The 12,914-nt window shown below is 35.3% G+C and overlaps 2 protein-coding genes across 7 annotated transcripts; both read left to right on the forward strand.

The window, feature by feature from the left end:
• Window positions 1-1,958: 1,958 nt before the first annotated feature.
• si:dkeyp-67f1.2 (uncharacterized protein LOC556106 homolog) lies at window positions 1,959-6,023 on the forward strand. Its single transcript, XM_051113535.1, has 9 exons — window positions 1,959-2,083; window positions 2,171-2,275; window positions 2,368-2,406; window positions 2,497-2,620; window positions 5,134-5,192; window positions 5,340-5,390; window positions 5,469-5,553; window positions 5,658-5,784; window positions 5,879-6,023. Exons 1-9 carry the CDS (start codon window positions 2,071-2,073, stop codon window positions 5,972-5,974), a joined length of 699 nt encoding a protein of 232 aa, XP_050969492.1. The 5' UTR covers window positions 1,959-2,070; the 3' UTR covers window positions 5,975-6,023.
• A 456-nt stretch (window positions 6,024-6,479) lies between these two features.
• On the forward strand, window positions 6,480-12,795 carry LOC127167453 (protein FAM107B). Of its 6 annotated transcripts, XR_007827990.1 has the most exons (6): window positions 6,491-6,629; window positions 8,485-8,551; window positions 9,164-9,368; window positions 10,680-10,827; window positions 11,091-12,398; window positions 12,493-12,795. XR_007827990.1 is itself a non-coding variant. In XM_051113536.1 (5 exons), the coding sequence occupies exons 1-5, from the start codon at window positions 6,606-6,608 to the stop codon at window positions 11,205-11,207; spliced, it is 561 nt and encodes a 186-aa protein (XP_050969493.1). In that variant the 5' UTR covers window positions 6,491-6,605; the 3' UTR covers window positions 11,208-12,795. The 6 variants fall into 6 exon arrangements, 5 of the variants coding, with proteins under 5 accessions (XP_050969496.1, XP_050969493.1, XP_050969494.1 ...); XM_051113536.1 differs by having other exon boundaries at window positions 11,091-12,795; XM_051113537.1 differs by having other exon boundaries at window positions 8,485-8,542; window positions 11,091-12,795.
• Window positions 12,796-12,914: the final 119 nt, after the last annotated feature.

The following is a 12,914-nucleotide window of genomic DNA, read 5'->3' on the forward strand; positions in this document are numbered from 1 at the left end:
ATAAACTTCCATTGTTGAATCAATTTCAGTATATTTTAAGTTTTTATTAAATTGTTCCTAGACAGTATCGTGTAAAACGAACTATAATGACTGAGTATTTGCTCAAATTTAATTCACGTTTTTTTTTAAATCACTTTCTTTTTTAAAGTGACCGTGTTGACGGAAGTCTTCGAGTTGCCACACGGTCGACCAATCACACACCAGTTACTCCCTTACGTCATTTGACAGGTAGAATCACTAGGAAGTAAACATAATGGCGAGAAAGTCGTTGAAGTTAAACCAATACTCAAATATGTTACTAAATTTGATTTTACATAGTATTTTTTGTGAGTTCGCCTTCGGCTTTCCGTCATATCGCGAGTCTAGACGCTCAGAAAGTTTGGAGAAGCCCACCTCAGCACCAAATGATCAACAGGTTTGTTATTGAGTTTCTTGCGTCAGTCGTTGCTCTATCAGTTTGCATACCTGCTATCTAAGATGTGTTGTTTTGCAGGTTGCAAGACTCCATTCAGGAGTAATCGCGTCCGTTGTGATTGTTATTGTTGGTGCAGTAGCAGCTGCTGTCTTCATCATACAAAAATACTGCTGTCTGCGGAGGTATGTGCGACACTGCAACCTAACCTAACAATCCTGTCACCAAAGTTCTTGTAAATAATTTATACGAAAGTTAATAACTATAAACCGATATCTGCTGACAGATTTGTGCCTACTAAGTGACAACTAAATTTAAACTGTTTTATTGCAGTAATGTAACTTATAGATACTCTGAGCTGCGGCAAATGGAAGAGCAAAATGCAGTTAGAGAAGAAGCCGATGATTCAGATGAGGTTAGTATGTGTGGCATTTTAAAATTAGTATTAATAATATATACCTAATTACTTTTGTTCTTACTCTTGCTTTTCTTTCCACAGGACCTTTTGGAGTAAATGTAGCACAATTTTTCCCTGACGTTCCTGTTCCTTTTTAATACTGTGACATTATATGGCCAAAAGCATCACATGGGTCATTTAAAAACCACCAGGAGTTCCTGAAATATTTATCTCTGTTCCACCATTTTTCAGCACGGATATGTCCACCAACCAGTTAAATTTAGCTGGTTAAATTTGTCAGGATTCAAAGGATAAAACTAATGCACGAATGAGCTGTGGGAAATGGTTTAGAAATATTAAGATGCTCATTAGAGATGAAAGTTACTATATTTATGTGCACACGAATAACTGAAGTTACACTGCCCTTTGCTTAAAAATTGGTCAATACTGAAGCTTCTTTTTAAATGCACTCCTTAAAGAACTTATTTAGCCTAGTGTTTTCTTGAATTTCTCAGTGCAAGGCACGTTGTACCAAAGTCTGTTGAAATGATTGTTCCTGTATTTATTATGCTTGACCTTTTCTTGATTTTAAAACAGCTTTATGATCTCAGGGTCGTTCCCACTGTGAACAGTGGCACCAATACCAGAAGCACATTTGAATAAGCGTTGGATTTCTGTGCCTTACTGTTACTGTATAATTGAACTCTGTTGTATTTCAACAATAGTCTGCACTCATATGCTGGTATTGGTATTTACTAATTGCAGTGTTTGACTTCACCTCTATTTTAAGATGATGATGTTGATAGAGAACTATCATGTATAGTCCAGAGCTCCACAGTGGTGTTTTTATGAGCTCAGTTCATGCTGGGAAGTATTTTTGATGATTGAATTCTGTATCTTTAGATTTTCATATTGCACCTTCTTATCTGAGACTGAACTACTGACTACTTTAAAAAAAAGTTTGTTTAATTGAGAAGGAATAAAATGATATACATTAACATTCCTTGTGTGTTTGATGAATATGAATGCATTTTCTCAAAGATAGACACAAGAGGGCAGCATACAACTGTAAAATCATGTTGTAAATTTACCACACCTTAAGGTTGGGTGAGGTTCATGCACCACCATAGTCCTTTCAAACAGAACTTTCAAACAGGTAACAGCTCTTTTTAAATTTTTGCTTTTAGGCAATTGCATTTTAAATCATTATGTTTGCATTAGGCACGCAAGCAGCCCAGAAGATTAGTTTGTGCTCCCAAAAATGAGACTTAAAGGTAAAGAATACATTTTTAGCATTTCTGATTAATTTGTGTAACTATTTGTGTGTATAATGAGCATATATATTTATTTGTGTTTTCCAGGTCGTGTGTATGTTCTCACAACAGTGCTGATCATCTTAATATGGTATTTCTCCATCAACTGGTCTAAACTCCAAGAAGCTGCCAAATGGTCACGTAATGCAGATGGTGATCACATGTGACATCTTTTTAATTTGTAACATTAAAATCTATTTTATTACTGTTATGTTTTAGTAGATTTGGGTTGTTTTATATTCCAGATGAAGTTAGTGATTTTGTGACAGACTGTGACAATCCAGGTAAGCTTCATTTTTATGTTTATTTGTTGTGGAGAAGAGTGCTTGCAATGCTGTATTTTTTCAGCTAACCTGTTTATTTTTTCTGGGCAGGTCTATTTAAGTCTCATTTTGGTTGCTGTCCATATAAACACTGCCCTGTCAACCACTTTCCCTTTCATCTTCATAGCGGTGCAGCCAATATGGTGGCTGCAAAGATCTGCTTTAATAATACAATGTAAGAACTGTTACATCCTGCTTGTCCATACTATGAAAGTTTACAGAGTGATATTGTTTGCACACATTTAAATATTTTCTGTGAATAACAACAGCTGTTCCTCACAAAAACCTGTTGAGTGGCTTGTAGCACACAACGCCTCGGATTGCATGGATTCTTTTAGATTCAGAAAATTAATTATAGAATTATTTAATTATATTTTCTAAATGCATTCATTCAGTAATTGCTAAGAATCAGTATTAATCTGTTCATTATGAAAACTGTTAAATTTAATCAGTTAAGAACTTTTTTTAAAGAAGTTTCTTAAGCTCATCAAGGGTGTATCTGTTTGATCAGAAATACAGAAAAATGTAATTTTGTGAAATATTATTGCAATTTAAAATTACAGTTTTCTATTTTAATATACTTTAAAATATAATTTATTCCTACGAAGCAAAGCTGAATTTTCAGCATCATTACTCCAGTCTTCAGAAGTCATTCAGAAGTCATTCTTAATATTTTTTAGACCTGTGATACTTTTTCAGGATTCATTGATAAATAAGTACAGTTTTTATTCAAAATACAATTTTTGTGTTACAATATACACCACAATTCAAAAGTTTGGGGTCATTAAATGCTTGTTTTTTTTTTTTTTTTAAAGAAATTAATACTTTTATTCAGCAAGGATGTATTAAATGGATAAAAAGTAATGGTGAAGGCTTCTATTGTTAGAAGAGATTTCTATTTTGAATAAATGCTGTTCTTTTAAACTTTTTATTAATCAATCAGCATATTAGAATGGTTTCTGAAGGATCATGTGACACTAAAGACCAGAGTAATGGCTGATGAAAAGTCAGGGCTGCGTAACAAAAGTAACTTATATTTTAAAATATATTAAAGTAGGAAACCAATATTAGAAATTGCAATATTATTTTACAATATTATTGTTTTTTCTGTATTTTTGATCAAATAAATACAGCCTTGATGTGCATAAGAGACTACATTTAAATACATTAAAAATCTTACTAATCTTGCTCCACCCCCCACCTTTTTTGTTTTTGCCCCCATTCATGAGCTAACCTAAAAGATCTAAGACTTTTTCTATGTACACAAAAGGCCTATTTCACTCAAATATTGTTCACAAATCTGTCTAAATCTGTGTTAGTGAGCACTTCTCCTTTGCCGAGATAATCCATCCACCTCACAGGTGTGGCATATCAAGATGCTGATTAGACAGCATGATTATTGCACAGGTGTGCCTTAGGCTGGCCACAATAAAAGGCCACTCTAAAATGTGCAGTTTTATCACACAGAACAATGCCACAGATGCCGCAGGTTTTGAGTAAGCGTGCAATTGGCATGCTGACTGCAGGAATGTCCACCAGAGCTGCTGCCCGTGAATTGAATGTGCGTTTTTCTACCATAAGCCGTCTCCAAAGGTGTTTCAGAGAATTTGGCAGGACATCCAACCGACCCGTCCACCAGCCCAGGAATTCCACATCCAGCATCTTCACCTCAAAGATCGTCTGAGACCAGCCACCCAGACAGCTGCTGCAACAATCGGTTTGCATAACCAAAGAATTTCTGCACAAACTGTCAGAAACGGTCTAAGGGAAACTCATCTGCATGCTCGTCGTCCTCATCAGGGTCTCGACCTGACTGCAGTTTGTCATCTTAACCGACTTGAGTGGGCAAATGCTCACATTTGATGGCGTCTGGCACTTCGGAGAGGTGTTCTCTTCACGGATGAATCCCGGTTTTCGCTGTACAGGTGGCAGACAGCGTGTATGGTGTCGTGTGGGTGAGCGGTTTGCTGATGTCAACGTTGTGGATCGAGTGGCCCATGGTGGCGGTGGGGTTATGGTATGGGCAGGCATGTGTTATGGACAACGAACACAGGTGCATTTTATTGATGCTAATTTGAATGCACAGAGATACTGTGACGAGATCCTGAGGCCCGTTGTTGTGCCATTCATCCACAACCATCACCTCATGTTCCAGCATGATAATGCACGGCCCTATGTTGCAAGGATCTGTACACAATTCCTGGAAGCTGAAAACATCCCAGTTCTTGCATGGCCAGCATACTCACCAGACATGTCACCCACTGAGCATGTTTGGGATGGTCTGGATCAGCTTATATGACAGCGTGTTCCAGTTCCTTGATAAGCCACACCTGTGAGGTAGATGGATTATCTCGGCAAAGGAGAAGTGCTCACTAACACAGATTTAGACAGATTTGTGAACAATATTTGAGAGAAACAGGCCTTTTGTGTACATAGAAAAAGTCTTTGACTTCAGCTCATGAAAAATGGGGACAAAAACAGAAGGGTTGCATTTATAATTTTGGTCAGTGTGTATATATATAATTAGTATTATTACAGAAATCTCTTATTTAATTTATGCATGACTGACAAATATGCATCATTTTACATTGTACTGAGATAAATGATAACAGTTTTTATTTTTGAATGAAATATTTCATTAAATGGTTCTTATAGATTCTAGATGAGTGCAAATGTTCTTCTCTACAGCATCATGGGCGGCATCAACAATAATGCAGGACAAGGGCTCAACATTGTGTTAGCAAATGGTTTGTTTGTTAAAAAATATTTACACAGGATTTTTTTTTTCATTTAATTCAAAAACATCTGAAATGATTTTCATATTTACTTATGTTAAAAATAAGACTATATATTTATGCAAGTATTAATTATTAACAACAACTAATTTTTCTTAGGTGAAACTGGTGCGATTTTAAGAAATAAGTACTTCAATCTGGAGTCTAAAGGTAGGTCTCTCAGTTAAATTGAACAAGATGTGAAGTAAAACTATCCTGGTGTACAAAACCACTTGTATGTCTTTCAAGGTCCCAAAGAATTACTTGCCTATCTAAAGACGCTAAAGCCAGGAATTATAGTCCTTCTGGCCTCATACATCGACCCTACACCAAAGTAAAAATGTGACAGCCTTCACACACCATCAATATGATTAACTTGGCTTTAGAGATGAATTATTCATACACGTCTCACTTCCACTGCCACCGTCTCTTTTCCAGGCTGACTGATGAGATTAGAAACATATTTACTGCGCTGGGCAGCACAATGGTCAAATCCCTCAAGCCCAGGGATAGCTGGGTATTCGCAGGCGCCTATGGAAGAAAGGAAGCTAGTCCTTTTGAAAAGGTTAGAGCTTCTCCATCATATATGTATGTTTCATGTAGTTTCATTTCAGTGAGCAAAAGTGTTTAAAATGGTTCTTTTTATCTGTTATGTTTAGTTAATTCGGTATGATATGAGGAGCAATGCGTATGAAGACTGGCCAGAGATGGCGGAGGTCATTGGCTGCTTTCCCAGAATATCAGAGACTGAATAAGCCACATTAGCCAACCTCATATCACCACATTTGGGACATTTGAAAATAGGACATTAACCACACAGTACCTTTTTTGCTATCTTTCCTCCCAAGGCAAATAAAAATGAAGGAATGGCTTACTCTTGTATAGCTCCAGATCCAAATGACTTCCTTCAATGAACTTAGAGTATTATGCTAAATTTTGCATATGTTTACACTGCTCTTTTACAAATATTAAAAGAGCAATAATCTGTCACTATGATAATATTATATAACAAAACAGATTTGAAAGATAATACAGATTATTCTTTTGTCATGCTGGATTCCTTCACACTGGTTCTTTTATAGAAGGTAACACTGTTGCTGTTGATATAAACAATGAAGACTGGAAAACGGGAAAGTTTAACACAGTCTCTTTTTTTCACTCCCCCTCCTTCTGCTGGATTGTAGTACCAGTTAGGACACTGTATGCACTCGGGATTGTAAAAGTGCGTGCGTGCGTGTGTGTCTGTGTGTGTTTGGGTTTACTTGGAGGGATGTACATCCCCCTCCTGCTTCTCCTCTTGCTCTGCATGAAAATAGCAGGTGGAATCCCAAAGAAGTTGTTTCTGGAACAATCCTAAAGCACTGAACGCTCTGCACCTTCGGAATCATGGGAGTGACCCATGGAAAGAAAGTAAGGATATTTTAATCCAGTTTGAAGAACCTGTTTGTTGCTTTGTTATGAGTGTAAGTCACACATCTTCTCTAAAGATCTCACAGGACTTGAACTCTGTTATGCAAATGGATGACTGTAAATGGACATTGTTTACAAAACAGTGTTTTAGGTTTCAAATTCTGAAATTTAAGAGGTGAGACTGTTTCTTTAGTTTGATGCTGTTTTTCTTGTTTGTGTGGCTTCTAATCACAAAGTTTGAGCATAAGACATTTATTCTAAAATATAAGGTAAATATACAGTACTTATGTATATGTGACCCTGGGTCACAAAACCAGTCATAAGGGTCATTTTTTTAAATTTTTAAGTGAGATTTGTGGTTTGTTAGGATAGGACAATATTTGGTCGATATATAACTATTTGAAAATCTGGAACCTGAGCGTGCAAAAAGATCTAAATATTGAAAAAATCGCCTTTAAAGTTGTCAAAATGAAGTTCTTAGCAATGCATATTACTAATCAAAAAATTACATCTTGATATATTTACGGTATGAAACTAACAAAATATCTTCATGGAACATGATCTTTACTAAATATCCTAATCATTTTTGGCATTAAAAAAATCGATAATTTTGACCCATATAATGTATTTTTGGCTACTGCTACCGAATACACACGTGCTGCTTATGACTGGTTTTGTGGTCAGGGTCACATATACTTAAAAATGCACATTAAATGATGAGTTGAGTGTCTTTTAAATTAATTTGTTTTCTGTTATTAGGAATATGTGTGAAATCAAGGTGCATCAGCAGTGTTATTTTAGTATTATTTATATACATGTATATTCTTTATTCATAATTTAATCATTTGAATTAGTTTTTTTTATATTTTCAGGTTAATTTTTGGTAACTTTGCCATGTGCCTTTGACATTATTATTATTATTATTATTATTATTATTATTATATTTTATATTAAGGTTTAATATATTTTTATTTTAGTTTTAATTTCCAGTTAGGTTCCAACTTAGGTTTTTATTAGTTGCCGAAGCAGCATGTCTTTGTCAGTTTTTCATCTAATATTTATACTTTCGTTTGTTTCATATATTTTTTTTTAAATGTATTTATTTATTTCAGCTTTATTCCAATTAACAAAAACATTTTTTTAAATAATATGTAGTACATTTATTCTTCTCGACTCCAGATGTCTTAATCTGTAGCTTTCATGTCTTTTAGCTTCTTTTAAGTTACAAAAGTGTATATTTAGTCGCAATTTGTGACATTTACCCTAATTTGAATACTTTGATTCATTTCTGATTTTCTTTCCCGTGGTGATTTAGTCCAAGGACTCCTTGTGACTTTCCCGACACAATCACATTCTAGACAGCAAACAGATTATGAAGGGAAAATGGAGAGTTTGTTTGGCAGGGCCAGTAATGAGGTGGCTAAATGCCAGCTGGTCCCAAAACCATTTTAGTCCAATATGATCAACCCAGCATGGTGTTAACACACACACACACATATACCCACAATGCCTCCCTTGTGTTAGTGCAAATTTCTCTCAACACACAGGGCTATTGTGCTGTTCATCAACAGCTTTGGAGATTATTTTCGATCGTTTGGATGGACAGATAAGGATGAGACATGCAGTGCAATGTCCTTTTATACTTTTTTGGACATGATAATAGTAATAGTATGGTTTTTGTACGCTATTATGATGGTAATACCATGGTTTTACCTTTGTAAATATATTAATCATACAGTAACATGATATTATGTTATCACTATACAGGATTTCACTGTAAAAAGTGGAGGAAATGCACTTTTTGTATTTTGCCTTGTGTTTAAATATAATAACTCATATCCATTTTCTTTCACAGGCAGATCATAATCATCAAAAACATAATCCTGCTTGTGCTCAACCACTTATTGGACCTGGTGAATCAGGTTTTCCATGTTCCTTTCATATTACTTAATGCAGTTACACTGATTAAGGGTGCTTTTCATTATTTTTACTTTCTTGAACAAAGGTGCATTTAGTGCTACGGTCATGTGAGGTGTCCTATTATTTTTCTATGCAAAGGAATTTTTCTCCTTGTGGATGATATTGGCTGTTTTTTAAAAGGAAGTTCACCAAAAATATGCTGAGAGATTCACCATCTAAAGGCTATCAAAATTGTGAGTTTCTTAATTGAAAGAGGATTTTTGGAGAAATTTAGCATCACATCACTCGCGTCCTCTGCAGTGAATGGGTGCCGTCAGAATCAGAGTCCAAACATCTGATAAAAACATCACAATAATCCACAATTAATCCACGTGGCTCCAGTCCATCAGTTAACATCTTGTGAAAAGCAAATTCTTCATTAAGATGTTTTATTATCTTTTATTAGCTCCAGTGAAAAAAGTCATCTTGTCTGAATCAGGAGAGAAATATGCACAGATCAAGTAATCCAAAACAGTTCTAAACAAAAATTTGTGCTGAAAAACAAGCAAATTTAAAATTTTTGGTGAACTATTCCTTTAACAGAGTGCTCTTATTTGCTTCTCCCTCTCCTTTAGATTTAGTCTCTGATCTTGGATCCATGATACACCCTGATCAAAGGTGGTCTAGAGAAGAGGATTTAGACCAGAGCAAGTTGCTTCCTGAGCGAATGGACAGCGGTTACTATGAGGAGCTCATCAGGCCCAAAAAGCTCCACAATCCCATCAAAGCGTCCAAGAGCCACCGGGAGCTCCAGCGAGAGCTGATTATTACACACAAAAGGTGCAAACTGACCCAGAATTTGAGTTGAAAGCGTGTTCACATTTTGAGGCATGAACAAGCTTAGTTGCAGCCTTAATTTATCACCTGACCCAATTCCTAATCTCACTTCAAACATGTGCCCGCAGAGGGACTGCTGAGTTTACGTCTCCCTTGCATGTGCATGTTTTGTCCAACAGATGGCAATAAAGTCAAAGTTAATGCGTGCAGTTAATGTAGCTTGTATAGTGGTGTTTCCCTCTTGTGGATGCATTTAATAAAGGCCAAACGCATTTTCTTATTAATTGCTAGATGTGATGTTTTTGAAGTAAAACTGAAATCACAATCGAACGTTTGGTTCATTGATACACACTCCTTATAAAAAAAGGATCCATCCATGCATATCCTTACAATAAAAAAACAAAAAAACAAAACGTGATCTTTCATTCATTCAAAAATGTCTTGCTTAACCGCTGAAACGATTTATGATTCGCATCGTGGCCGCATCACAACCTCCGGTATGCATTATTTTCTGATAATTAAACGGCCCGTTGTCAGTTATTCCGCGTATATACTACGGTTACCACACCTCAAATATTGTTCATATTTTGTATTTAAAGACATTTTCAAGTTTTTGTCCCTAAAATGTTCTTGTAAGTAGGATTAATTTCTTTTGTAGCAATTATTAAACATCTTCGTTGATAATTTTAGACCTAGCAACGGAGGTAAAAACATGGAAATAATTTGTCGTTTTATCCTATTGTTTACTAAATTTATTTACTTGGCCAGTCGTTGTGTGTTTTGGTGCTTTTGTTGTTGTAGACTGTAAGGACTTTTTAAAATAACAGAATTTGGCGAAGTGATATGGTCACGTGAACACGTAATGCGGTCAAGACCTGCCTGGAGCTACTTTTGCCCTGCATTTCTTATAACGTTCGTCAGCCAATCAAATTTAAACATTTAACCGCGCTGCAGTAGCCTATGCTGTTAGTTTATGTATTAACTATTGGAAACTTGGAAAAAGGTTACCATGTTTTTAATAGTTTTATTAGTTAAAATATAATAGTTTGTGATCATTATCCAGCAATTTATACTGTATGTAATACAATAGAAGTGATAATATATGTTGAGATTTCCTTAAAGGTCGACATACGGTGCAGTTGCGCCTCTGGTGTCCCGAGATCGAATCCCATTCACTTCCTGTCTCATCTCCACTGTCCAGTCAACAGAAAATAGACCTTCAGTGTCCACATCCTGGATTCCCTTTCCATTTATTTGCATTTAATAAACAAATTCTATTATGTGAGATATAATAACACTTATCTTATCTATCAGAGGGACAGTTGTGGAGGAGAAGCCAGAGTTACAAAGAGTTCTGGAACAGAGGAACAGAGCTCAAGCTCTGAAACAAGACAGAAAACAGGATGAGGAGCGATCACCACTGGAGCAGGAGTTACTGAAGAGACAGATGAGATTAGAGAAGGTAAAACCTGAAAAAAACATGCTTCAAACTACTTTATGTATGTACAATATCAGTGTTGAATAGACACTATTGTTTGATATACACTAACAAAGCTTTCAAATGGGGAAGAGATCCAAATTACACAGAATGCTTCCTAATTTTGGTTAGTTTTACGTCAAGTTCAGAACACACTTATCTCGGATTCCATAAAATGTGCTGTGAGTCTTACCACATACTGTAACCTCCTTCAGAAATGATTTAACCTTAATAATTCTTCTTCTCAGATTGAGAAAGAAGCCGAACAGCAGAGAGAAAGGTCAAAGTGCGCGCCTGAGTTCATCAGAGTCAAAGAGAGCCTGAAGAGAACAGCGATCACAAATGCTGTGGAGAAAGAGCTGTAATCACACATCACCTTACAACATCTACAGTAGTGTTGATACTCCTCCAGTTGCTGATTCAAATGCTTCTTTAGTTTTATTTAGAAAGTTTGGGTTTGAATGCAATCCCAGAATGTGAGAAACCATTCAACAAGAATGTTGAAAATGTGGGCCAATGTTATGTCAGTGTTAAGACATGTTAAGTAATGGTCTAATACGATTTCACCTTAATTGCTGAATAAGTGGCTGTAATTTGCACCAGTGAGAGAAGTATGCTGAAAGTATACTGTAATATACTGAAGCTGTATCTAGTGTTTGAGTATAGAAATTGTTGTTCTGCCATATTTATAGATTATATACATTTATAAACAGACAGATCCTTTCCACTTTTTCCACATTTATCTTATATGGTTCAAATCATTTGGTATGTTCAAATATTCATACTAGTTTTGCATATCATGCACTACTACATTTAACAAAGTGTGTAGTACAAAGAGAACATAGGGAAAGAGACACTGTATCCAATAATGCAATATTTTAGACTTGATTTTGCATTTCTAGTATCCCAAATTTTAGCATCTCTTTTTCTTGACTCACTGATTGGACAGGTAAATCTGAAATTGAAATGGATCAATATTTTTCCCATATGCATTTTTTTAAACAAAATACATTATCACAAAATATTACAAAATTATCCTTTACAGTTAAGATATTGCTGATTTATACTTTCTGTATAAATGACTTTTTACTTAAAGGAGAAGTCCACTTCCAGAACAACAATTTTACAGATAATGTACTCACCCTCTTGTCATCCAAGATGTTCATGTCTTTCTTTCTTAAGTCATAAAGAAATTATGTTTTTTGAGGAAAACATTTCAGGATTTTTCTCCACATAATGGACTGATATGGTGCCTTGAGTTTGAACTTCCAAAATGAGGTTTCAATGCAGCTTTAAACGATCCCAAATGCGGTTGTAAAACGAGGAAGAAGGGTCTTATCTAGCGAAACGATCTGTTATTTTCATAAAAAAATACAATTTAAATACTTTAAATACTTCTTAAGTGGACTTCTACTTTAAAGGAATAGTTTGTTTTTTCATTGCAGATTTGGAGAAATTTAGCATTACATTACTTGCTCGCCAATGGATCCTCTGCAGTGAGCAGTGAATGGGTGCCGTCAGAATGAGAGTCACATGACTTTAGTCCATCAATTAAGGTGTTGTGCAATGAAAAGCTGCATGTTTATAATAAACAAATCCATCATTAAGATGTTTTAACTTTACTTGTGGATTATTGTGATGTTTTATCAGATGTTTGGACTCTTAATTCTGACGGCACCCATTCACTGCAGAGGATGCACTGGTGAGAAAGTGATGGAATGTTAAATTTCTCCAAACCTGTTCTGATGAAGAAACAAATTTATCTACATTTATATACATGGACAGCATGAGGGTGAGTAAATTTTCAGCAAATTTTCATTTTTGGGTGAACTGTTTTCCACTCATACAATGCTAACATCATAAGTCATATGATTTTGATTTCACACGTATGTTTTGGCTACCAACATGTCTTTTGTAAATACGTTTTGTACATTTTGTAATAATCTTTAAATAAAGGGATTTTGACATATTATACAGTTTGAAGTATATAATCTGAAAGTACCAACCACAGTCTGCCTTTGCATAGCACTCTGATGTGAACTTTATTTGCACTGTACACAAAGATTTTACTG

The sequence above is a fragment of the Labeo rohita genome, chromosome 6 (genome assembly GCF_022985175.1).
Source record: "Labeo rohita strain BAU-BD-2019 chromosome 6, IGBB_LRoh.1.0, whole genome shotgun sequence".
NCBI lineage: Eukaryota > Metazoa > Chordata > Actinopteri > Cypriniformes > Cyprinidae > Labeo > Labeo rohita.